At 39.0% G+C, this 27,100-nt stretch overlaps 2 protein-coding genes and 1 pseudogene across 4 annotated transcripts in view; all 3 read right to left on the reverse strand.

Moving 5' to 3' along the window:
• Positions 1 to 313: 313 nt before the first annotated feature.
• Positions 314 to 6,651, reverse strand: LOC309605412 (olfactory receptor 4D9-like; annotated as a pseudogene). Its single transcript, XR_014249628.1, has 2 exons — positions 6,626 to 6,651; positions 314 to 5,696 (listed from the first exon to the last, which is right to left on the reverse strand). The product of XR_014249628.1 is annotated as an olfactory receptor 4D9-like (transcript).
• A 2,451-nt stretch (positions 6,652 to 9,102) lies between these two features.
• Positions 9,103 to 27,100, reverse strand: part of LOC309605394 (olfactory receptor 4D11-like) — a 117,087-nt gene continuing 99,089 nt past the window's right edge. The window contains exons 2-4 of the mRNA XM_082341243.1: positions 15,503 to 16,919; positions 13,888 to 15,332; positions 9,103 to 11,293 (exon numbers count right to left, since the gene is read on the reverse strand). Coding sequence (XP_082197369.1) covers positions 10,331 to 11,293; positions 13,888 to 13,890 — 966 coding nt within the window. The 5' untranslated portion in view covers positions 13,891 to 15,332; positions 15,503 to 16,919 and the 3' untranslated portion in view covers positions 9,103 to 10,330. The remainder of the gene's footprint in view (positions 11,294 to 13,887; positions 15,333 to 15,502; positions 16,920 to 27,100) is intronic.
• On the reverse strand, positions 22,524 to 27,095 carry LOC309605408 (olfactory receptor 4D10). Of its 2 annotated transcripts, none has more exons than XM_082341258.1 (2): positions 26,724 to 27,095; positions 22,524 to 24,714 (listed from the first exon to the last, which is right to left on the reverse strand). In XM_082341258.1, the coding sequence occupies exon 2, from the start codon at positions 24,484 to 24,486 to the stop codon at positions 23,551 to 23,553; it is 936 nt and encodes a 311-aa protein (XP_082197384.1). In that variant the 5' UTR covers positions 24,487 to 24,714; positions 26,724 to 27,095; the 3' UTR covers positions 22,524 to 23,550. The 2 variants fall into 2 exon arrangements, with proteins under 2 accessions (XP_082197384.1, XP_082197383.1); XM_082341257.1 differs by having other exon boundaries at positions 26,568 to 27,095.

Raw genomic sequence — 27,100 nt, forward strand, 5'->3', positions numbered from 1 at the left:
GGGGCACGAGCCCGTTGTGTCCCCCTTTGCCTGACAAAGCAATAAAGCTGTTCTTTTCTACTTCATCCAAAACCGTGTCTCTGAAATTCGATTCGGCACCAGTGCACAGAGGCTGAGTTTTCAGCATCATGATTTCTTCCCATTTTGAGAAAGCAAAATTTAATATTTATCTTTATTTAAAAAAATTTTTTTTTGGCTGTGCAGGATCTTAGTTCCCTGACCAGCGATCGAACCTGCACCCCATACAATGGAAGTGTGGATTCTTAACTGCTGGACCGCCAGGGAAATCTTTAATATTTATCTTTAAATTTTGGGATTATCTGGTCCTCATAGAATTTAAATCCTTTCCGAACACCCTAGTTGTTTCTTTAGTTTCCTCATGGCTGACTTCATTTCCTGATTTCTCAGGGTGTAGATCATAGGATTGAACAGAGGGGAGATGACAGTGAAGGTGACAGAAATGGCGGTACCTGTCAGGAGGGCAGTGAAGGGCCTGGCGTAGACATAGATGCATGGCACAAAGTGCAGGGTCACTACCATGATGTGGGAAGGGGGAGATGGCTTTCCTCCTGCCCTCCCCTGCCTGAGACCTCAGCATCATGAGGATGACTGTGTAAGAGACGAGGAAAAGGAAGAATGTAAACCAACTGAGTAATCCATTATTGGAAATCATCAGGAGCTCCAGAGTGACGGTATCAGTACAGGCGAGTTTGAGGACCTGGGGGACATCGCAGTAGAAAGTGTCAAGAACATTGGGTCCATAGAAGGGCAGGGGGAGCAACAAGGAAATCTGCACGATGGAGTGGACAAAGCCCCCAACCCAGGAGGCCACCACCAGGCTAGTGCATCGTTCCTTACTCATGATAGTCAGATAGTGGAGGGGTCTTGAGATGGCTACGTAGTGATCAAGTGCCATCACAGAGAGAAAAAAGACATCTGCTCCCCCCAGAAGGTGGAAGAAGAACATTTGTGTGACACAGCCATTGAAGGAGATGGTCTTTCTCTCTGACAGAAGATCAACCAGGACCTTCGGAGCTGTGATGGAGGAAAAGCAGAGGTCAAGAGCAAACAGATTACAGAGCAGGAAGTACTTGGGCGTGTGAAGACGAGATTCCCAGGTAACAGTAACCATGATGAGGAGGTTTCCCATCAGAGTGGTCATGTACACCAAAAACGAAAAGGCAAATAAGACCCAGCTTAGCTCTCAAGACTGGGTAATTCCCAGGCAAATAAATTCTTTCACTCTGGTATAATTTCCCTGATCCATTGGGTCACAGATTCTTTTTCAAGTATATCTCTGGAAGATATAACAGCACAGTTAAAGAATGTGTTATGAAGTCTACTGTTGTCTTTTCTGTCACTTGAATTTTGGTGCTGGCCTGGGAAGTTCTTTTTCCATGCAGGCGCTGTACCTGCAATTCTGTATGCCACGGTTAGGTAGAATGACCCAGGTTTCTGACACGAGTCATGTAAACAGATAGGTTCCATCACTGTGGCCACTGAAACACAGGTGACAGGTCTGTGAACCTATTCAATTCTACTTTTACTACAACATATGATACAAAATAATAAATAATAAGCATAAATTTTATGACATCAAGAATTTGTGTTCACAAAGGACATCATTATGAGAATTAAAAGAGAACCCTCAAATGGGAGAAGATATTTACAATACGTATATCTGAGAAAAGGTTCTCATCCAGAATATGTAAAGAACTTCTACAAATCAGTAAAACAAGATAGATGACCAAACCAGAAAATGGCAAAAGACGTGAACCAAACTTCACAAAAAAGAATATCCAAATGCCAATTCAACTTCATGAATTACCAGGGAAATGCAAATTAAAATCACAGCACATTAAAATCACAGCACATTAAAATCACAGCACAGGCTCTACTGCACACACACCTAAATGGTGGAAAAAGATGAAAAATATCAAGTGATGGTGAGGATGTGGGACAGTTGGAACACTGCTGGTGGGGTGTGTAAAATAACCACTTTGTTGTTTGATTATATCTGCTAATACTAATATATATATCTTTATTAAATATTATCTTAAGCTGAAGATCTATCTATGTATCTATGTATCTATCATCTATCATCTATCTGTCATTCTATCTATCTGCCCATCTCCATCTTAAGAACAATCTATTCCACTCCTAGGAAGTATGGACATATGTTATATCCACCAAAAGATATATCCTAGAGTATTCATAGCACTGTTTGTAATTGCTTCAAACTGGAGAATGACACAAATGCCCATTAACGGTAGAAAAGCTAAATACTGTTAAATTCACACATGACTACATAGCAATGGAAATGACCTACACTACACGTAACGATATACACCAATCTCACAAACAGGATGTTGAGCCAAATGACCCATGCACAGAAGAGTGCACACGCTCTTATTTTGTTCATATAAAGAATCAAAATGTACAAAACTAAAGGGAACATGAGGGAGGCTTTTGAGGTGCTGATAACGGTCTCTTTTCTTGATCAGGGGGCTTGTTGCAAAGATATATTCAGCTTGTGTGAAAATCCATTGAGATGTAGGCTTCTGTGCGTTTTTCTATATGTATGTACTGTAGGCTTATGTACTTCAGTAAAATGTTAAAAAAATAAACATACAGTGATTACTTTATAACATTTTAATCTCATGTGTAAAGAATGAATTTCATTTCAAGTAAAATTTAATTGACCACTAACTTTCATAACAGTTATTTTATAATAAATGAAGTTAAAGCCTTTACCAGCTACAATCTGAGAGTTTTTTTATCTTTCTCTCATTTACCCACTTTAGGTCCTCCCAAATTCTTGTCTTATGCAGTTGCCCTGCTGTAGTTCTTTCTCTGATTCTGCTTTTAATTACTCTATTTTTTTTCCCCCGCATTTTGCTCTTTGAACCTTAGAAAAAAATCCTTTAAAGACCACAGTTCCCCAGGCAACACTTTCCTTTTTATTCATACAGAAGAATAAGAGCCCCTTTTTCATTTTGTTGTCATTAATTTTTGGTGTCTATGTCAACAACATGGAGTGATAAGAATACATGTTCAGAATAATGATCACAGAAGATTTCAGCTCTCCAGAATCCTAAAATTCCCCACACTAACTACTTACCATAACTAGAAAGTGGAGAAATCATTCCCAAAGGAGTCTTTGGTTAAGCTGGAACATAGAAATATTTTAATTGATGACAGCATCTTATTCTAGAATCTTTCTTTTGGATATTGGAATGAAAAGTGAATGGTTTTCAAATCTTCTGCTCAGGAAACCACGTGACAAGATTAAGAGCTTCTGTGTCACCTGTTCTCTTTCTCCCTCCCTTCTTTCTTTCTCATGTTTTTCTTTACTATTTCTATTTTCTTTCCTTCCTCTATATACCATTTCCATGACAGTATTAGGGTTCTCCAGAAACAGAACTAATAGGATCTATGTCTATATCTACATCAGCTATATCCATCATATATATGTATATATGCACATATATATATAGAGAGAGAATTATCATGCAGAATTGGCTCACTCTATTATGGAGGCCGAGAAGTCCCACAATCTGCCTTCTGCAAGCTGGAGACCCAGGAAACCTGAGAGTGTAATTCAGTCATAATTCAATGATCTGAGAACCAGGGGAGCCACTGGTGTAAATGATGAGATGAGATGTCCCAACTCAAGCTGTGAGACAAGAATAAGGGGGTACATTTCTCCTTCCTCCACCTCTTTTGTTCTATTCAGGTTTTTAATAGATCAGTTGGTGTCCACCTATTGGGGGAGAGGCAACTAATCTGCTTTACTGAGTCCATCGATCCAAATACTAATCTCATCTGGAAACACCCTCACAGACACACCCAAAAGCAATGTTTAATCTGAATCCCTGTGGCCAGTTCAGTTGACACATAAAATTAATCATCATAATGACTTGGAGAGAACAGTGACTCAAACACAGGTTCTATCCTTAAGGAATTGATAGTTAAGACATTAAGAGTGTTGTAGCTTGTGGAATCCGCAGAAAGAAAAGGGAGGCAGTACAAAATCGTGGGGCTCTATACGAAAAACGGTCCCACTTGGTCATATAATGTTTGTAAACCTTGTCCGGGAGGGCTGCTGGGACAGTATCACATCCCACACTTGTATCTTGGACACACATATGTGGATCATCTAGAACATTTATTAAATTTGGGTTTTCCTACTTCCTGGTTTGACCTTGGGCAAATTACTCAATAACAGTACCAAACTCATGAGAAATATATGTGAGGTTCACAGGACATGGGTTAGAGTCAGTTCTTAGCCTGCACCGTTATGATTTCTGCGATATGATGATAATAAGACCTACCTCATGAGCAGGGTTCTTCTAAGGAGTAGGCGAGATTGCATGTCTGTTTTGCAAACTGAAAGCATCTGAGGATCCTGAGTTTGCCAGTGGCTACCCAGTCTCACCAGCTCCAGGTGAGTGCTGCTTCCTTACACAAGCCAGGTCCCTTTAGGGGGACTTGACTGAGAGTGGCTCATCTTGCTACTGACCCTGTGGTTCAAAGCCCTCTTTCCAACACTTGGGATAAGTGTAAAATGCCATTTATCCCATAGGGGTAGTTTTCTTTTTTGCTTAGGGATTTGAACTAAAGCATATGCAAAAAATTAGACGATTGTATCACACTCCTGCTTATAAACATAGATAAATTTATTTCTGTATGCAGTTGTAAATATAGGCATTTATATTAAAAAAAACATTTCCAGAAAGAAAATAAACTATAATCGTCCCTTTGAAACCCTGTCATCTGGATATATGGCTTCAGCCTACAGTAGGGTGGGGTCCAGGCAACTTTCAAGGTCTCAGCATTATAGAAATGTGGGCAGAATAATGGAGCTCTGTTTTGCTTATTTTTTTTCTTGCTTTTAAAGAACACTTCTGTTCATTTTATCACTTCCAAAACCCGCCATATCCATGTGAAATAGATATTATTATCCTGATTTTATAGATGAAGAAACCAAGGCACAGAAAGATTAAGTAACTTGGTCAAGGTCTCACCGCTGGTAGAGCCATGTCTCAAACCAACATTTGTCTTATTCCAAAGACTGACGCTCTTAACTACTTTAACTATACTTCTTCCCGGTGTTGATCAGCCCTTCCAGAAAACCCTGCAAAGAAAAAAAATCCTCTGTAAAACAAGTGAAAGTAGACTGTGGGTGTAAGATCGTGGTGGTAGAGGCCGGCACGCAGTGAGTGAAAGGTTTGGCTGAGAGAAACTTACATGAGAGGATGTCAGAAGTGACTTGGAAAAAAAATCAGAGTTTGAAAAGTAGACTTTGCAGTCCTCAGAGCTACCTTCACCAGGAACCTGCATCAATCACATAGTGTTCCAATGCCAGGTGCAGAAATGAGTTCCGAGAAGCATGACCTCTAACACAAATTCCTCCTGCAGATCATGGATCTTGTGGGTTCCTACGATGCTGTCTTTGTATGGAGTGGGAAGGATACTTTGAAACTGCAAGATTACGTACATTGCGTCAAAACACAGGCACATAGAGAGGGAGGGGGAAGGGATAAAGAAATACAATTTGGGGAGGGGGGATAAATTCAGAGTCTGGGAGTAACATATACACACTACTATATATAAAATAGATAACCAACAAAGACCTACCGTATTGTACAGGGAACTATACTCAAGATTTGTAATAACCTATAAAGGAAAAGAATCTGAAAAAGAATATATATATGTATAACTGAATCACTTTGCTGTACACCTGAAACTAACACAACATTGTAAATCAACTATACTTCAATTTAAAAAAAAAAGAAATACAATTTTATGTGTTTTTGAGAGGTCAAAAGAAGGATCAAGAGGGCTTCTTAGAAATCACCCCAAAGGGGACCGTCCTTTAGAAACAAGCTTACTAAACATCTTTGAAAGAGCCTGCAAACTCAAGGTTACACCCATACCCCGGCTTCCTACAAAGAATGCTGCTTCATTCTCTACACTGGGTTGAATCTCTGAGAGATCTCCCAGGTCACATTTTTCTCTTTCCCAATACTGAAAAGTCTCTACTCTTGATTGAATCTCTAAAAGTTTTAGGAGCATTTTTCATATTCAGTAGCACATGAGTGCACAGATTAGCTAGCTATGAAAACCCCTTACTCAAAGCCCCGCAAATTCCATTCCCAGCTAAGAAGCAAAGCTGGCCAGACTGTATATACTGAGTTCAGGAATTGCTGTCTTTAAGAGCTGTTTTTCTAAGGTAGTCACCTTCTGAGAGCTGGGGTATCGGCACTTTCTCAACTCCCTTCAAAACAACTCAAACCTCAACATCCTACCAACTAAAATGCATCATACCTCCTGGGGCCAACTGACCTTCTTCTTCTATGTTGCAAGGCACAATTCCCCTCTTCCTAATCATGAAAAACTACCACTTTTCTTTGCTGCATTAAGACTTCTGGTTTCAGTAGGAACATCCTATACACTTGCAGCATTTCTGAAAAATCAACACTACCAGATTTTCAGTTTCAGAAGTTCGCATACCAGCACTTAACTGACTCAGTCTCCAAGTGAAAAATCAATCCTCTTACGATGCTCCAATGCCTCTTAGAAGTAGGTTCTGGGAAAATTCTGTGCTTCATGGACAGCCTACCTCAAGGCTAGTGATTTTGTTATGCTTTTCCTTCAGGTGGGAAAAGGCGACCTCAGGGAATCACATCCTTCTGACTCTTCCACATTGCCTTATGGTGTCTTGGCCACCACTGTTAGTCCCTCAGCCACAAGCCTAATAAAGGAATTAGCAAAGGGAATATTGTTGAATATGAATGTGGAGGCTGAGTGGCCAATTCAATTGTGTTCTCTTGGGAGTCATTAAAATGTCATCAAGCCCTCCTTCTTCTCTCTCTTCCCCTCCATCACCCCCTCTCTGCCCCATCTCACACGTATCTGCAGAGACACTAGTGCACATTCAGGACATATCCTTTTCTCTAGAGGAAGCACATGAGACAGTGCGCTATCCTCCTTGGCTTAGGAAGAAAATATATTGTTAAACCGCACCATGGACCATGCAATTTTCCTCCTCACTAAAATTGCTTTGCTTGCAATCAGCTGGGAAATGAACCTTAAATAAAAGGGCAACAATAGAAAAATCAAAGCTCTGGGGCTACTGTCAGGGTAGCTCTCAGAGACTGGATGGTGCAGATTTATACATGCAATTTCTGTTTAATGTGACATGTATATTGCCCCTATGCAATTATTTTAATCTACATCTCTGAGATCCATGGCTCACTTAGAACCTAGGGAGGCAGCATGGTAACAGTTTTTGATATTTATCAATTTAATTACTTCAGAATTATTTTATGTTATTAGGTTCATGGGTACCCAGAGATGTTTACAGTTAAAATGTTTGATTCAAGGGAGTGAGGTAGGAAAGGGTAGTTTGAAAGCTATGTTTACTCCCAGAGTCTGTTGAATTTTCTATGGCTCTTAGCAGCAGAGCTTAAACAACAACAAAAAAAACTGATTTAAAAGGGAAAAATGCAGCCCAGCTTGTGATTTTATGTCATCCAGAGAAATGATACATCTTTGTGTAATGAGATGCAATTGCTTTCCCCTTCTCCTGAATTACTGAATCAGGTTATACTGTGTGTTTATACATAGTTTGAGGAAGTGTCAGGGACAGTGGTGTGGCAGGGGTTCATGAGTTCCTGCTCCCTTGGGACTATGCTTCTGAGATACAGTGATCCAGACTCCATAGGTCTTCGGTGCCATCCAGTTTCAACATAGCGATAAAACTGATTTGAGTGAGTCTCGAGAGATGGGAAGGAAAGGAAAGGAATAGTCCATTTGCATGAAATGGACTATGAAGTGGCTTGTGGTATGCATTTTTCATAGGCAGTTTCATAAAGAAAAGCTTAGAGAGTCTAGAGACCAGAGCTACCCGAGCAAATGTAGCAGGACCCTATGAGTGGTGACTTGACAAGTGAGGATTATTCTTAGAATTTGCAAGCTGGATTAATATTGTAAAAAGTTATCAATAGAATTGATTGATCAGGTGGCAGGAAATGACAAGCAAGTGAGCTGATTAGTTAATGGATCCTTATGAGGCTAGCCCAGATCCAATGAGGGACGTAAGTGAAGTTTGTCTTCAACACTCACTATCTTTTGGCTGACTCCCCTGGGACTCTATTCCATCCACCCTGAGTCTGCTTTCTTGGTCTGATCCCTCATCTCTACGCTCAAAGCCAAGGTTTATCCTTGACCCATTATATTCTTTTGCTATGAAACTCTCCTGTGTTGTACCTTATCAGCTTCAGGGTGACCCTTCAACCTGTATAAATAACAGGAAAACCTATTGTCATGTTTTAATGACAGAAAGCTAGAAATTTTAAGATGATAGGGGCTTTGAATTCAATGTACATTCCCATCATTTCCACACCTGTTTTTTTTTTTTTTCTAATAATGATGAATATGCGCCATATAGGAGAAGAGTATAACAGGATGATGGGGGATCGAATGTGTCTTAGGCAGAGCAAAAAGGATCATATTAAAATGGATGCATTTGTGGTTTTTACCATGAGATGTAGAAAGCAGTTAGCCCTAGGAGATTTTTTAACTTTTTATTTTTTTATAGAGGAGCTTGTTAACCCAGTGAATTTCTTTTTTTTTTTTTTTTAAGCAGATATTCATTTTTAGTTATTTATTTATTTATTTTTGGCTGTGTTGGGTCTTCGTTTCTGTGCGAGGGCTTTCTCTAGTTGCGGCGAGCGGGGGCCACTCTTCATCGCGGTGCGCGGGCCTCTCACTATTGTGGCCTCTCTTGTTGCGGAGCACAGGCTCCAGACGCGCAGGCTCAGTAGTTGTGGCTCACGGGCCTAGTTGCTCCGCGGCATGTGGGATCTTCCCAGACCAGGGCTTGAACCCGTGTTCCCTGCACCGGCAGGTAGATTCTCAACCACTGCGCCACCAGGGAAGCCCCCTAGGAGATTTTTAACTAACTGCTTTATACTTTCTAAACTTTCTGCATTTTAGATAAGAAATATGTAATAAGCATAATTTTAAAATAAAGGTATTTTCATTTTGGAAAAGAGAGAAATACAAACACTAATATAAAAAAATTAAATGGACCCATTTGCCTTTGACAGAGCATTTACTATCTGCCTGGCATTGTATATTTCATATATACCATCTCATCGTAACCTTCACAACAACTCCATAAGATGGATCGTATAAGTACATTTGTATAGGTGAACTCTGACCTGTGAAGAGTTTAACTAACTCAAGATCACACAGCTGATGGATGGCAGAGATGGGATTTGCACCCAGGTCTGTATAACTCTGAAGTTAGAGCTTTCAGCCACAATGCTTTACTTTTGACTTTAATTTTAATCATATTTTCCCAGACAAAAACACTAACTTATACTCCCTCTTCACAAACACTAGCAGAGTGCAAAATAGACAGCATGGTTAGAGTTTTACCTTCTTTAACACCTCCTCTCTCTCTCTCTCCAGTGGGAAAAACGTAAATCGTCAACAGTGAAGCCAATCTGAGATTGGCCCTGGTAAGGCTGCAACTGAAAACCAGTTCTTGAATAATGAGAATGGATTTCTCTTTGTGTAGGATCCCTGAGGTTCTGTCTGCCTTTGTCTAAACTTATCATGAGAACGTGAATCTGGCATGTCTAGTTCTGCATAAGATAAATCCCTGGAGGCCATTATGGGAAATCTTCCCAAGCTTCTTCATTCCTGATAGGAATGCAGGAGTACAACAATTTGTACCTTTGAGATTCTCACTAGGTTACGAGCCCATAAGGAGTTTAAGCAGGAAGAAATTTCTTAATCTGTGATAGGCCACATGTATTCATATATGTGTATTTCAGAGGCACTGACCATGAGATCCTCCTAGAACAAGATTGCAGTTTGGCATGGACAGGTCCAGTAATGAAATAAATTACATTCATAAGGTGAGAGCAATTGACTGAGTATCTGAAGACTTATCTCTGTAACTAAGTTGATATGACATGGGGAAAACCACTATATTCTTCTATTTACTTACCTCTTGAAAAAGGGGTTAGATTCAGTCAGTCTCTTTACCTGCCATATACCTTTCATGATTGACACGTTGTTATTTTGGTCTTTGAGTGGAAATACATCCAATCAACTCAATCCTATAACACTGATACATTGTGCTCACCAGAAGCTTGGGTTATCATCAACCTATTAACTTAAAGTGCAAAATAAATTGTTACCTAGTAAGTGTAGTTGGTTTATTGACAATATATCTGAGTATATAAATATGACTCCATGGGAAAAATAATGAAAGGGGTCCTTGCTGATGAAGAGGTTGGAGAGTCTTACTCTATTCCATTACAGGAGGCATGAGTCTTCCCTTCAGTCTCCTCATGGCTGACTTCATCTCCTGGTTCCTCAGAGTGTAGATCAAGGGGTTCAGCAGAGGGGAGATGACAGTGAAGGTGACAGAGATGGCCTTATCCATGGGGAGGGCAGTGAAGGGCCGAGCATAGACATAGATGCAGGGTACAAAGTGTAGGCTCACCACGGTGATGTGGGAAGTACAGGTGGAGATGGCTTTCCTCCTGCCCTCCCCTGCCTGAGACCTCAACATCATGAGGATGACTGTGTAGGACACAAGCAAGAAGATAAACCACAGGGTAGTGACTAAGCCATTGTTGGAAATCATCAGGAGCTCAAGTGCAAAAGTGTCAGTACAGGCGAGTTTGAGGACCTGGGGGACATCGCAGTAGAAAGTGTCAAGAACATTAGGTCCACAGAAGGGGAGTGGGAGCAAGAGGGAAATCTGCACAATGGAGTGGACAAAGCCGCCCATCCAGGAGGCCACAATGAGGGCAGTGCATCGCCCCCTACTCATGATGGTCACATAGCGCAGGGGCTTGGAGATGGCCATGTAGCGGTCAAAGGCCATCACAGAGAGAGAGAAAATATCTGCCCCACCGAGGAGGTGGAAGAAAAACAACTGTGTCATGCAGCTTGTGTATGATATGGTCTTTATCTTTGTCAGAAGGTCTACTAGGGCCTTCGGAGCGGTGATGGAGGAGAAGCAGATATCAAGGATGGCTAGATTACGGAGCAGGAAGTACATGGGGGTGTGAAGACGAGACTCACAGGTCACAGTGACCATGATGAGGAGGTTTCCCAGAAGAGTAGTCATGTACACAAAGCACAAAAAAGGAAATAAGGCCAAGCTTAGGTCTTGCGACTCAGTAAGTCCAAGAAATATAAATTCATTTACTCTGGTGCCGTTTCCCAACTCCATTGAATCATGTTTCTTCTTCTTCTGTAGCTTGGAAAAAATTTCAAGTGTTGTTTCAGTAAGAGTTTACTCTCCCTTAATAGATTCACGTTTATAAAATCAGGTATTAGGTCTAAAAACTAGTGAGGTATTTTCCCCACTGGATAGCTGTTCTGGGGTTATTGCTAATGTGTGCAAAGTGATATCTTATGACACAAGCATGCATTTAATTATTATTTCTTCTGTAAATTATAAATATTTTAGAAAATGCATAAAAATAATGTTCTAAGAATGTGAGTTCTAAATATTCAAGATATACAGGTGGATGTTAAATATTTGTAAAGGGACTATTGTGGCATGAGTGATATAAAAATGGAATCAGTTTGGTGTGTGGGTAAAACAGTGCCTATTTGATAGGACTGAGTTCCCATGAGTTCCACAGGGGTGTGCTTGCTTCTTTTTTTTTTTTTCCAGACTGGTGCCTCATTTAAATGGTTTAATAACTACAATCTTTAGAATTCTCTTTGGACTGAATTCTACAGAAGCACTCCTTTCTTTTTTACACCACAAATTTAATTCTATGAAAACTTAGAAAATTTTAAGGCCATAAAATTCTTCTCTATTGCTCTATTCTTCCTTAAGGGGATTTCTTGTTTCTACCTTTACTTTAAACTACTTTAGGTACCAAAACCCCTGTGTGTCAAAATAACAGCTATGGAAAAAAAAGCTGTAACTCAGAATCTCTCTTCTATTCATTGTTCTGATTTATTTCTTAAAATTTATTTTTTTAATTGAGCTATTATTGACACATAGACTCACCTACTTGAAGTGTACACTTTGATAAGTTTTGACATAAGCATATACCCATGACATCATCACTACATTTAAGATAGTTAACATGTCTATCATCCCCAAAGTGTCCTTGTGACCCTTTGTAATCTGTTCCCTCTGCCCCTCCTTCTTCAGGCAACCACTGAGCTGCTTGCTTTCTGTCACTATACATTAGTTTGTATTTTCTAAAATTTTCTGTGAATGGAATCTTACAATGTGTACTCTCTTTTTGTTTGGCTTCTTTTACTCATAAAAATTATCCATGTTTTGGTGTGGACCAAGATTTTGTTCCTTTTTATTGTATGGATATACTACAGTTTATTTATCCACTCACTTGTTGATGAACATTTGGGTTGTTTTAATTTTTGGCTATTACACATAAAGAACAGGTGTCCAAAAACCATAATTCAAAAAGAGTCATGTACCACAATGTTCATTGCAGCTCTATTTACAATAGCCAGGACATGGAAGCAACCTAAGTGTCCATTGACAGATGAATGGATAAAGAAGATGTGGCACATATATAAAATGGAATATTACTCAGCCATAAAAGGAAACGAAATTGAGTTATTTGTATTGAGGTGGATGGACCTAGAGTCTGTCATACAGAGTGAAGTAAGTCAGAAAGAGAAAAACAAATACCGTATGCTAACACATATATATGAAATCTAACAAAAAAAGAAAAAGGTCATGAAGAACCTAGGGGCAAGACGGGAATAAAGACACAGACCTACTAGAGAATGGACTTGAGGACACGGGGAGGGGGAAGGGTAAGCTGGGACAAAGTGAGAGAGTGGCGTGGCCATATATACACTACCAAACATAAAATAGATAGCTAGTGGGAAGCAATCGCATAGCACAGGGAGATCAGCTTCGTGCTTTGTGACCAGCTAGAAGGTTGGGGTAGGGAGGGTGGGAGCGAGGGAGACGCAAGAGGGAAGAGATATGGGGATATATGTATATGTATAACTGATTCACTTTGTTATAAAGCGGAAACTAACACACCATTGTAAAGCAATTATACTCTAATAAAAATGTTTAAAAAAAAAATAAAGACTGGGTTAAGCAAAAAAAAAACCCAAAAAAACACAAAAAAGCAAATAATACTATGTGTACTTACCATATTATATTTTATGTGTATATAAAAACAAGAAATTGAAAATAAATATGTTCAATATAAATATGAACATGATTAAACTTCAGCGTGTTAAAATTAAAAAAAAAAAAAAGAACAGGTCTCCATGTGGACATATATTTTCATTTCACTTGGGTAAGTATCTAGGAGTGAATGGCTGTAACTCTTAAAATTCAATAATAAAAAACCAAACAACTCAATTAAAATAAAAAGAACAAATGGTTTGAACAGATACTTCAACAAGAAGATATAGGGGTAACAAATAAACACATGAAAAGATGCTGAATGTCATTTATCACTGGGGAAATGTAAGCTAAAACCACAGTGAGATAATAGTACACACCTGTTAGAATAGCTAAAATTAAAAAGATGGATATATCAAGAGTGAGTGGGACTTCCCTGGTGGTCCAGTGGGTAAGACTCCTCACTCCCAGTGCAGGGGACCTGGGTTCCATCCCTGGTTGGGCAGTGAGATCCTGCATGCGTGCCACAACTAAGAGTTCACATGCTGCAACTAAGACCCGGAGCAGCCTAAATAAAATAAAATAAAATAAAATATTTAAAAAAAAAAAGAGTGGGCAAAAATGAGATGAATTGGAACTCTGGTGGGAACATAAAATGGTACAACCACTTTAAAAAATAATTCGGTAGTTTCTTAAAATGTTAAACATATACTTACCATATACTCTTATGGCTTTTGAATTCCTTTTTTGTTTTTTGGTGAGTCCTTGAAATGGGGCTTAACTTCTTTCTTTGCAGTTTATCTCCCTTTTTTTGCTGTAATCAGAAACAGAGGAAAGGGGAAAGCTACTTCCCTCCCACTTTCTGGGTGTATTTTTTGCTTCACCACTTTGGCCCCAAGCTCTGCACTGGTGTTTAGAAACAATAGCATCTCCTTCACATAATTTTTTTAAGGGTTAAATGAATTCATCTATGTAAAGCATCAGTACTGGAAGCACTGCCTAATCCACAATAAGTGTGATTATACGTGTGTTACCTAAAAGAAAAGCTCTAGGTCAGTAACTCTCACAGACACACAGCTTCTTTAAATACACTGACAATCTTTTGGAGGAGCTGAATATTTCCCAGAACATGTATTCTACAACTTCATCAGACTAACCTGTTTTGAGGAAAATAGAAGGTATTTTTCTTTAAGTGGCAACCACTGAGGGTGGTGACACTGTATGGCAGTAAGAAGGGAGTTTGCTTATTTTGGCTTCTTGTCTGATGTCATCTTAGCAGATCAGAGAAGGCTAGTGCGTGGTCTCTGCAGGAGAACTGTCTGGGCTCAAGTCCTGGTTTTGCCCCTGTGTGATTTGGGGGAGTGGGTCTCCATTTATCAGAAAGGAATAGGTCCCATGTTCACAAACTATCTTTGATAATTCAGACAACATCCTCCAGATTTTGCTGCTTCTTTCAGCTATTTTGAATCTATCTAATTATTTAGCGAATATTGATGGAAAAGTGGCATAATTCTAAGTTATTTGAGAGAAAGGAATATAATCCTAAACCAGTGGAAAAACAATTGAAATCTAATAGTAATATGGGAGTGATGGGGACCCTCTAAGGACAGATGAAAAGCTGTGTGTGAGAAAAGGATGATTTCTCCTTAAGAGGCTCAGAGAATCCTGCCTGGAGGAGGTGGCATTTACATTGGGGCACGTGGGAATGGAGAGAAAGGGAGCTCTGGCTTTAGGGGGCCATTTGAATATATAAAAGTTGCTTGTGAGTGGGAAGTTTGGCGGGAATGAAGAGATGCAAACATGTAGGCATGGAAAGACATAGGAAAGAAAGTCATTGCTATATATATATATTTTTTTGGTTAGGCTAAGGAAGAGTATATAGGTGTTCATTGTACAATTCTTTCAGTTTTTTTGAAGGTTTGCAATATTTTATTTTTCTCTCTAGTTTTATTAAATTTAACTTAAGAAATACCTCTGTAGATGTCAGTCTGAGGGGGTCCATCTAGACGAAATAAGCCTGAGAAAAATCTCTCCTTTGTGCAAATCCAGGGGTGCCAGAAAACAAAAACTGCCTTCTCCCAGTTCCAAACTGAACTCATTTTTATGTCTCTCCTCTTGCAATGTCTTCTTTGTTAATATTTCTTATCCATGCTGTCTGTCCCTGAAGGTTCGTACTGGGATGCATTATCTTGTGTACTTATTACATTATTTGCAGTCAAAATATATTTATAAATATTAACAATTACACCTAGATTTCAAAATTTCTCACTTGTACACATACACACCCAGACACCACAGACGTACATACCCAGGTAGAGTTATACATCTTACCTAAAGTCTCCAGTCTTCTTTCCAGGACTCCAACATCTTACATAATCTTCACATGAATCATTCAGCTTCAGAAAATTCTGTTAAATACCCCTCTGAAGGCCAGTGATTTCAATGGCTTCTCTTCCATGTTTATGTGGAAAGGTCAGACACAGGGAATCATATTTTCTTGGCTCTTCCATGCTGATACAGAGTGCCCCATTGTATTTACCAATTCCTTAATCCCCAAACCGGTGTGAGAATTATCAGAGGGAATGTAGTTGGACGTGGCTCTGGAAAAATTCTGCTGATGGAAAGGTTGTTTCAGTGGGGATAATTAAAGCACACATATACTATGTGCTATTTAGATACACACACTTCGGAGCACACATTTTTGTTTTGGGTCTAAAATTTTCTAGCAGTAGTAAAGATTCTCTCCTTGACCAAACACTGCTTAGCCGCCCCTGAATTTTTCAACAAAGTCTAGACTTTTGGACCTCCATGTTTGTCTCTGCATTGTCCAATTTTAGCAAAAATCCTGCTGTCACTTTAGCCAGAATTCCCCGCCCTCCTCATTTGATCACCTTCCACATCTAATCAGGTTTCTCTTCCTCCAGCACCTCCCAGGTGATGTCTGATCTCCCTGGTCTGCCTTCAGCAAGAATCCTGTTAGGTCACTTTAGCCAGGATGCTTCCTTCCCCCTGTTTCCCTTTGTAATTTTCCTATTGGGAAATAAATGTTCTTAAGGATTGTGAACAATGTCCTTAGGCAACTTCACCCTTGCAGGGAGATTCCTGAAGTGTGACACAGAGGTGTTGGCAGGAGCCCTTGGATCTGAAGGGTTATGTAGGTGAGAGTGAAAGAGATCTCAGTGGGGTGCCAACCAAAGTGGGTAATGGAGTTTTCATGAGATCCACACTGGCTCCACCAGCAAATTCTACTCGCTGGACCTTCAGAGTTTTTCAACATTCTCACCACCTCTACCATGACTACCCGAAGTCATGGCTTCATTATTTCTGCTGTAGTAACTTCTTAATTGGTCTCCGTGTTTTCGTCCTCAGCCTTCTTCAGTCTATTCATAACAGTAGCTCCTGCAATTCTCTTTAAAACATGCATAATGAGTCCACTTTTCAAAGCCCTCCAAGTGCATCCCACCTTACTTAATGTGAAAGTCGAAATCTTTCCAATGGTTTAAAAAAGTCCTAATGACCTGGACCCATGGCCCGGTTATCTCTCTGACCTCAACTACTACCCCTCTCTTCCTTGCTTCCTCTCATCTAATTACAAAGTCCTCCTTGCTGTTTCTTGGATGCTCTGGGCACATCCCCACCTCAGGGCCTTTGCATGTCTGATTTGTGGGCTGAGGTTTGCACCACGACATGAACATTTTTATAATTAAAAAAAAATTAAGATCTATTCAGCTCGCTGCTTTGTGACCACCTAGAGGGGTGGGAGGGAGGCGCAAGAGGGAGGGGATATGGGGATACATGCATACATATAGCTGATTCACTTTGTTATACAGCAGAAACTAACACAACATTGTAAAGCAGTTATACTCCAATAAAGATGTTAAATTAAAAAAAAAAATTAAGATCTATTATCTACCTCCAGAAATGGAGGGAAAAAACCTCCCAGCAGTTGTAAATAGCATAGTAAGTAAACAAATAAAAGCTGAGTTGATATATAGAATAATGTTTTCCACTTCATTCCGACCCTTTTGAGTGTATATGCATCGTCTGAAGCAGCTGTAGAGGTTTCTGTTCATTTTAAGGAGTCAGGTTGTCGGAGAATAAAAACGAATCGGTTGTTTTCTTAACCATATTCTCCAAGGGTTTTAGCAGCAAAAATGAGTGAGAGGCAATATTCATTCATCGACATTTTAAATTTTTTTTTTCCAGAACATATAAGATTTTTAGAAATTTCATGTAATGTCTGAAACATTTATATTAACATATTTCCATACAAATAACCCAATGAAAGTTTAGTATTAGTTGTTTTATTTGTTGTTTTATACTGCAGGTTCTTATTAGGCATCAATTTTATACACATCAGTGTATACATGTCAATCCCAATCGCCCAATTCAGCACACCACCATCCCCACCCCACCACAGTTTTCCCCCCTTGGTGTCCATATGTCCATTCTCTACATCTGTGTCTCAACTTCTGCCCTGCAAACTGGCTCATCTGTACCATTTTTCTAGGTTCCACATACATGCATTAATATACGATATTTGTTTTTCTCTTTCTGACTTACTTCACTCTGTATGACAGTCTCTAGATCCATCCACGTCTCAACAAATGACTCAATTTCGTTCCTTTTTATGGCTGAGTAATATTCCATTGTATATATGTACCACATCTTCTTTATCCATTCGTCTGTTGATGGGCATTTAGGTTGCTTCCATGACCTGGCTATTGTAAATAGTGCTGCAACGAACATTCGGGTGCATATGTCTTTTTGAATTACGGTTTTCTCTGGGTATATGCCCAGTAGTGGGATTGCTGGGTCATATGGTAATTCTATTTTTAGTTTTTTAAGGAACCTCCATATTGTTCTCCATAGTGGCTGTATCAATTTACATTCCCACCAACAGTGCAAGAGGGTTCCCTTTTCTCCACACCCTCTCCAGCATTTGTTGTTTGTAGATTTTCTGATGATGCCCATTCTAACAGGAGTGAGGTGATACCTCATTGTAGTTTTGATTTGCATTTCTCTAATAATTAGTGATGTTGAGCATCTTTTCATGTGCTTCGTGGCCGTCTGTATGTCTTCTTTGGAGAAATGTCTATTTAGGTCTTCTGCCCATTTTTGGATTGGGGTGTTTGTTTCTTTAATATTGAGCTGAATGAGCTGTTTATATATTTTGGAGAACAATCCTTTGTCCGTTGATTCATTTGCAAATATTTTCTCCCATTCTGAGGGTTGTCTTTTCGTCTTGTTTATGATTTCCTTTGCTGTGCAAAAGCTTTGAAGTTTCATTAGGTCCCACTTGTTTATTTTTGTTTTTATTTCCATTACTCTAGGAGGTGGATCAAAAAAGATCTTGCTGTGATTTATGTCAAAGAGTGTTCTTCCTATGTTTTCCTCTAAGAGTTTTATAGTGTCCAGTCTTATATTTAGGTCTCTAATCCATTTTGAGTTTATTTTTGTGTATGGTGTTAGGGAGTATTCTAATTTCATTCTTTTACATGTAGCTGTCCAGTTTTCCCAGCACCACTTATTGAAGAGACTGTCTTTTCTCCATTGTATATCTTTGCCTCCTTTGTCATAGATTAGTTGACCATAGGTGCGTGGGTTAATCTCTGGGCTTTCTATCTTGTTCCATTGATCTATGTTTCTGTTTTTGTGCCAGTACCATATTGTCTTAATTACTGTAGCTTTGTAGTATAGTCTGAAGTCAGGGAGTCTGATTCCTCCAGCTCCATTTTTTTGCCTCAAGACTGCTTTGGCTGTTCGGGGTCTTTTGTGTCTCCATACAAATTTTAAGATGATTTGTTCTAGCTCTGTAAAAAATGCCATTGGTAATTTGATAGGGATTGCATTGAATCTGTAGATTGCTTTGGGTAGTATAGTCATTTTCACAATGTTGATTCTTCCAATCCAAGAACATGGTATATCTCTCCATCTGTTGGTATCATCTTTAATTTCTTTCATCAGTGTCTTATAGTTTTCTGCATACAGGTCTTTTGTCTCCCTAGGTAGGTTTATTCCTAGGTATTTTATTCTTTTTGTTGCAATGGTAAATGGGAGTGTTTCCATAATTTCTCTTTCAGATTTTTCATCATTAGTGTATAGGAATGCAAGAGATTCCTGTGCATTAATTTTGTATCCTGCAACTTTACCATATTCATTAATTAGCTCTAGCAGTTTTCTGGTGGCAGTTTTAGGATTCTCTATGTATAGTATCATGTCATCCGCAAACAGTGACAGTTTTACTTCTTCTTTTCCAATTTGTATTCCTTTTATTTCTTTTTCTTCTCTGATTGCCGTGGCTAGGACTTCCAGAACTATGTTGAATAATAGTGGTGAGAGTGGACATCCTTGTCTCGTTCCTGATCTTAGAGGAAATGCTTTCAGTTTTTCACCATTGAGAATGATGTTTGCTGTGGGTTTGTCATATATGGCCTTTATTATGTGGAGGTAGGTTCCCTCTATGCCCACTTTCTGGAGAGTTTTTATCAGAAATGGGTGTTGAATTTTGTCAAAAGCTTTTTCTGCATCTATTGAGATGATCATATGGTTTTTATTCTTCAATTTGTTAACATGGTGTATCACATTGATTGATTTGCGTATATTGAAGAATCCTTGCATCCCTGGGATAAATCCCACTTGATCGTGGTGTATAATCCTTTTAATGTGTTGTTGGATTCTGTTTGCTAGTATTTTGTTGAGCATTTTTGCATCTATATTCATCAGTGATATTGGTCTGTAATTTTCTTTTTTTGTAGTGTCTTTGTCTGGTTTTGGTATCAGGGTGATGGTGGCCTCATAGAATGAGTTTGGGAGTGTTCCTTCCTCTGCAATTTTTTGGAAGAGTTTGAGAAGGATGGGTGTTAGCTCTTCTCTAAATGTTTGATAGAATTCACCTGTGAAGCCATCTGGTCCTGGACTTTTGTTTGTTGGAAGATTTTTAATCACAGTTTTAATTTCATTACTTGTGATTGGTCTGTTCATATTTTCTGTTTCTTCCTGGTTCAGTCTTGGAAGGTTATACCTTTCTAAAAATTTGTCCATTTCTTCCAGGTTGTCCATTTTATTGGCATAGAGTTGCTTGTAGTAGTCTCTTAGGATGCTTTGTATTTCTGCGGTGTCTGTTGTAACTTCTCCTTTTTCATTTCTGATTTTATTGATTTGAGTCCTCTCTCTCTTTTTCTTGATGAGTCTGGCTAATGGCTTATCAATCTTGTTTATCTTCTCAAAGAACCAGCTTTTAGTTTTATTGATCTTTGCTATTGTTTTCTTTGTTTCTATTTCATTTACTTGTGCTCTGATCTTTATGATTTCTTTCCTTCTGCTAACTTTGGGTTTTGTTTGTTCTTCTTTCTCTAGTTTCTTTAGGTGTAAGGCTAGATTGTTTACTTGAAATTTTTCTTGTTTCTTGAGGTAGGCTTGTATAGCTATAAACTTCCCTCTTAGAACTGCTTTTGCTGCATCCCATAGGTTTTGGGTCGTCGTGTTTTCATTGTCATTTGTCTCTAGGTATTTTTTGATTTCCTCTGTGATTTCTTCAGTGATCTCTTGGTTATTTAGTAACGTATTGTTTAGCCTCCATGTGTTTGTCTTTTTTACGTGTTTTTCCCTGTAATTCATTTCTAATCTCATAGCGTTGTGGTCAGAAAAGATGCTTGATATAATTTCAATTTTCTTAAATTTACTGAGGCTTGATTTGTGACCCAAGATGTGATCTATCCTGGAGAATGTTCCGTGCGCACTTGAGAAGAACGTGTAATCTACTGTTTTTGGATGGAATGCCCTATATATATCAATTAAATCTATCTGGTCTATTGTGTCATTTAAAGCTTCTGTTTCCTTATTTATTTTCATTTTGGATGATCTGTCCATTGGTGTAAGTGAGGTGTTAAAGTCTCCCACTATTATTGTGTTACTGTCGATTTCCTCCTTTATAGCTGTTAGCAGTTGCCTTATGTATTGAGGTGCTCCTATGTTGGGTGCATATATATTTATAATTGCTATATCTTCTTCTTGGATTGATCCCTGGATCATTATGTAGTGTCCTTCCTTGTCTCTTGTAACATTCTTTATTTTAAAGTCTATTTTATCTGATATGAGTATAGCTACTCCAGCTTTCTTTTGATTTCCATTTGCATGGAATATCTTTTTCCATCCCCTCACTTTCAGTCTGTATGTGTCCCTAGGTCTAAAGTGGGTCTCTTGTAGACAGCATATATATGGGTCTTGTTTTTGTATCCATTCAGCCAGTCTATGTCTTTTGGTTGGGGCATTTAATCCATTCACGTTTAAGGTAATTATCGATATGTATGTTCCTATGACCATTTTCTTAATTGTTTTGGGTTTGTTTTTGTAGGTCCTTTTCTTCTCTTGTGATTCCCACTTAGAGAAGTTCCTTTAGCATTTGTTGTAGAGCTGGTTTGGTGGTGCTGAATTCTCTTAGCTTTTGCTTGTCTGCAAAGCTTTTGATTTCTCCATCAAATCTAAATGAGATCCTTGCCGGGTAGAGTAATCTTGGTTGTAGGTTCTTCCCTTTCATCACTTTAAGTATATCATGCCACTCTCTTCTGGCTTGTAGAGTTTCTGCTGAGAAATCAGCTGCTAACCTTATGGGAGTTCCCTTGTATGTTATTTGTCGTTTTTCCCTTGCTGCTTTCAATAATTTTTCTTTGTCTTTAATTTTTGCCATTTTGATTACTATGTGTCTCGGCATGTTTCTCCTTGGGTTTATTCTGTATGGGACTCTCTGCGCTTCCTGGACTTGGGTGGCTATTTCCTTTCCCATGTTAGGGAAGTTTTCGACTATAATCTCTTCAAATATTTTCTCTGGTCCTTTCTCTCTCTCTTCTCCTTCTGGGACCCCTATAATGCGAATGTTGTTGCATTTAATGTTGTCTCAGAGGTCTCTTAGGCTGTCTTCATTTCTTTTCATTCTTTTTTCTTTAGTCTGTTCCGCAGCAGTGAATTCCACCATTCTGTCTTCCAGGTCACTTATCCGTTCTTCTGCCCCAGTTATTCTGCTATTGATTCCTTCTAGTGTAGTTTTCATTTCAGTTATTGTATTGTTCATCTCTGTTTGTTTGTTCTTTAATTCTTCTAGGTCTTTGTTAATCATTTCTTGCATCTTCTCAATCTTTGCCTCCATTCTTATTCCGAGGTCCTGGATCATCTTCACTATCATTATTCTGAATTCTTTTTCTGCAAGGTTGCCAACCTCCACTTCATTTAGTTGTTTTTCTGGGGTTTTTTCTTGTTCCTTCATCTGGTACATAGCCCTCTGCCTTTTCATCTTGTCTATCTTTCTGTAACTGTGGTTTTTGGTCCACAGGCTGCAGGATTGTAGTTTTTCTTTGACATTTTAAATTTTTATGAGTGTTTTCTATGTTCCGCTTGCTCTGCCAGGTGCTGGGGATAAAACTATAAACAAAGCATAAAGAGAACAAGGAATGGGAAACAGGGTCCTGAGTGCTGTGCTGGAGCCAAGCGCAGGGCGCTGAGGGAGAGCAGTGGCCAGTGGCCAGTGGGCCAGGGCTTCAGAGGAAGGTGAACATGAGGACCTGCGTGAGGTCACAGAACTCATAAATGCGGAGGTCCATATTCTAATTCAAGCTGTGCTGGCTTCAAGGCACCTGCTCTCAACTGCTGGTGTGTGGGCTTTGGAAGGGAAAACCTTCAGGAAATAGATATATAATTTATTCATATTCTAGAGTCAGAGCAGGTGCTTCGCTTGGATGTGTTTACTTCCTTATGATGTGATCACTTCATGAAAAATCTTATAGAATCCAAATGCCCAAACTGTGTTATTTGCTAATGTGTCTCAGCTCCCTTCCTGTGAACATCGTAGAAATGTAGAGGGAATGTCTGGGTATATATATTTTTTTGTTTTTTCTTAATTAAAAAATTTATTTAGATAAGTGTAGACTCCCATGTGGTCGTAAGAAATAACAAGAGAGACCCCACCTTAACTCATTTTCCCCTAGTGACCATTTCACAATATCTATGTATATCAAAACATCAAGTTGTACATCTTAGATATATGCCATTTGTATTTGTTAATTATAACTCAATAGAGCTGAAAAAAAACCCCACAACTATCCAGTGTGATAAAATTGTCTGAGTGTATTGGATTCCATTTTCTTTATTTCTTTCAAGGCTGTATTGCCAAGTGACATACACTTCTCTGGCTAACTATCTGATTTCTCTACTTCTTTTGTAACATAAACCCCATTTATTTACATTATTATTGCATGCTGACCAGAATATTTGTAAGTCATATGTATATTAGTAGAAATATAAAAATTAATCAGAAATCTTTTAGTAAATATAGTTTATTTGATGCAGAAACATTTTGAAAGGTGGTGAGACAGTGAGCTATCAGTCTACACCCTGTCAGAAGGCATGAATTTTCCCTTCAGTCTTCTCATGGCAGACTTCATCTCCTGGTTCCTCAGAGTGTAGATCAGGGGGTTCAGCAGAGGGGAGATGACAGTGAAGATGAAAGAGATGGCCTTATCCGTGGGGAGGGTGGTGAAGGGCCGGGCGTAGACATAGATGCAGGGTACAAAGTGTAGGCTCACCACGGTGATGTGGGAAGTACAGGTGGCGATGGCTTTCCTCCTACCCTCCCCTGCCTGAGACCTTAGTAATAATAATATGACCATATAGGACACCAGGAGGAAAGCGAACCACAGTGTGGTGAGCAGTCCATTATTGGAGATCATCAGCAGCTCAAGCATAAGAATGTCAGTACAGGCGAGTTTGAGGACCTGGGGGACATCACAGTAAAATGTGTCAAGAACATTGGGTCCACAGAAGGGGACTGGTAACAAGAGGGAAATCTGCACGATGGAGTGGACAAAGCCCCCCACCCAGGAAGCCACTATTAACCCAATGCATCGGCCTCTACTCATGATGGGCACATAGCGCAGGGGCTTAGAGATGGCCACATACCGATCTAATGCCATAACTGACAAAGAAAATACATCCACACCGCCAATAAGATGGAAGAAAAACATCTGCGTGAAGCAGCCATTGAAGGAGATGGTCTTTCTCTGGGACAGAAGGTCCACCAGAACTTTGGGAGCTGTGATGGAGGAAAAGCAGATGTCGGCAATAGACAAATTACGGAGCAAAAGATACATGGGGGTGTGGAGGCGAGATTCACAGGTCACTGTGACCATGATGAGGAGGTTTCCCAGCAGAGTTGTCACATACACCAAAAGCAGGAAAAGGAATAAGACCAAGCTCAGTCCTTGATTCTGGGTTAGGCCGAGGAAAATAAATTCCTTTACCCTGGTGCAGTTTCCCAGCTCCATGGACTCATCGTCTTTTTCTCTGTTTTCTTTGAAGCTACTTCATATGAAAGCGCTCAACCATTTATTTTGTTTTCTTCTTAAACACTGTGAATGCAGTTCAGGTGTTCCTCATGTGGCCGCAGTGTTTGCAATGTGTTGAATTGTCCACATTTTTAAGATTGCAATCAGTTTGGGGATCCAATCAAATCATCACATGTGAAATCACTCAATACTTCTTTTCCTATAAATCTGTTTTTGGAAAGAAGAAGCGTTCGTGTTAAGTAGCGACATTTACATTTGCAGTCTGTTTTATTTAATTAATTTATTTTGGTTTTTTAAATGTTACTATTATTTTTAATTTCACACAAATTTATTGATGTCAAGAGCTGTCTGAAGCAGTTTTTTTGTACTCAAACCATATCTTTGTATTCAAAGATAAGTAAGACACGGCTCCAGCCATTGTGGACTTATAGTCTACAAGTTTAATATTCCTATTAGCAAATATTCTGTTGACTTACTAAAAAAAGTTGTCTTCTGTTTCTGATTATAGTGTTGCTGTGCATGAGTCAGTTTCCTTGCTCTTGGCTGTTTTATGTCGAATTTCTTAAAATTGCAGTCTCTTATTTTGTGTAGGTAACTTGTCATTGTGGTTACTTTATACTAATGAGATAATTTACTTAATAATTTTTTAAAAATACTTAAAAGTTGATATTGGAAAACAGATTGAAACAGTGTGTAAATCCAAATCTCAAAGGCTATCATAACTTTTCTTATTGTGGTAAAAACACAAACGTGAGAGCTACCCTCTTAAAAATTTTAAGTGCACAATACAGTATTGTTCACTGTGGCCACAGTTATGTACAAAAAATCTCTAGAACATATTCATCTTGTATAACTGACGTGATCCTTGCTTGAGTCTGGGGGAGAGAAGAAAGATAGTGAGCCACTTCTGAGAGGCGGTCCGTACTGTATCAGGCACGCTCTTCTCTGCCTCTTTCCTTTTGTGGATCAAAGAGAAAAGAGTGGAGGGATCACACAGCAGGAAGAGACATTGGTATTATTAGAATAATGCCCAATTTTACGTAAGCTGTTATAAAGCATTCTCAGGAGATTTTATAATTATTATTTTAAAATTAATTTATTTATTTTTGGCTCCATTGGGTCTTCGTTGTTGTGTGCGGGCCTTCTCTAGTTGCAGAGAGCGGGGGCTACTCTTTGTTGTGGTGCACGGGCTTCTCACTGTGGTTGCTTCTCTTGTTGTGGAGCTCGGGCTCTAGGCACGTGGGCTTCAGTAGTTGTGGCTCACAGGCTCTAGAGTGCAGGCTCAGTAGTTGTGGCACACTGGCTTAGTTGCCCTGCGGCATGTGGGATCTTCCCAGACCAGGGCTTGAACCCGTGTCCCCTGCATTGGCAGGCAGATTCTCAATCACTGCGCCACCAGGGAAGTCCCCTATAATCATTATTTGTTTCTCCTTATACTTAGCAAATGACCGTTTATTGCAATCTTCAAATGCATGTAGATAAATTGGACCACATTGTCAAAGTGTTTTCAGGCTAATGAAATGAATGATTGTGTAAATTGATGAATGTAATACATGATCAAATGTGAAATGTGTTATGAGAAGAGAAGAAGTAGAATTGAGTGGAGCAGGACATATGATAGGAGATGATAGGAGATGTCATGATTTTCAACAGTAACAAAAGCTACTATTTTTTGAGCTTACTCTATGTGGAAAGGTATTAAAAGTATTTAACTTTACCACTATCCTTTAGTAAGGGATAATGTTATTCTTGGCTTTCATATGGAATATACTATGAATTTATGTTTGGTTGAAGGGAAGGAAGAGATGGAAATAGGATGAAAATAAACAAAGAAACAGTCTTTTTTTAAACCTTCAATCATATATATATATATGTGATTATATCTATGACTATATATATGTATATATATAGTCTAATTTTGTATAACAAAAATGTTATACAAAAATAAAAAAATCTGAAGATAAGCATTTGGCAGAAAGGGCTTTGAGAATCACACTGAATGGACCACAGTTCTGCATTCCTCTTAACACGACATCTTTCTTCCCAATGGTAACACCCACCTTTGCTGTCTCTGTCACTGAGAAGACCATCTTGGCTCTGAAACATTTAATACAACTGAGAAGTATTAAAGTCAAACTATTTTTACAAAATCAATAAGGACATCTCAATTTCACTATGCGTAACCTTAACCTTAGCTAGAAGTTGAATGTCTTTACCTAATTCCTTTGATCCTGAAACTCCAAGTACAAATTGTATGTCCTTAGGTTGAGTGCAGAACAAAACACGGGTGACGTTAATTCTTGGAAATTTTGTTCCTGCAGGTAAAGCCCTTTGGAGGACTAAATATCTTAGTGTCTTTTCTCCCCTTTCAAGAAAAAAAGGGTAGATTCAAAGAATCACATCTTCAAGGTTCTTTCACTGTGCCTTATGCACAAATCCCTCAGCCTCAGGTCTCATATAAGAATTGAAAAGGGAATATTATTGGACAGGGAGGGAAGTCAAGTGCCTGATTGTGCCGTTTGTGACGAATTTTCAATGGGAGTTATTAAAAAGTCACCAAGATACACACACACACACACACACACACACACAC

Source organism: Balaenoptera borealis (assembly GCF_965194805.1).
Source record: "Balaenoptera borealis genome assembly, chromosome: 11".
Lineage (NCBI taxonomy): Eukaryota > Metazoa > Chordata > Mammalia > Artiodactyla > Balaenopteridae > Balaenoptera > Balaenoptera borealis.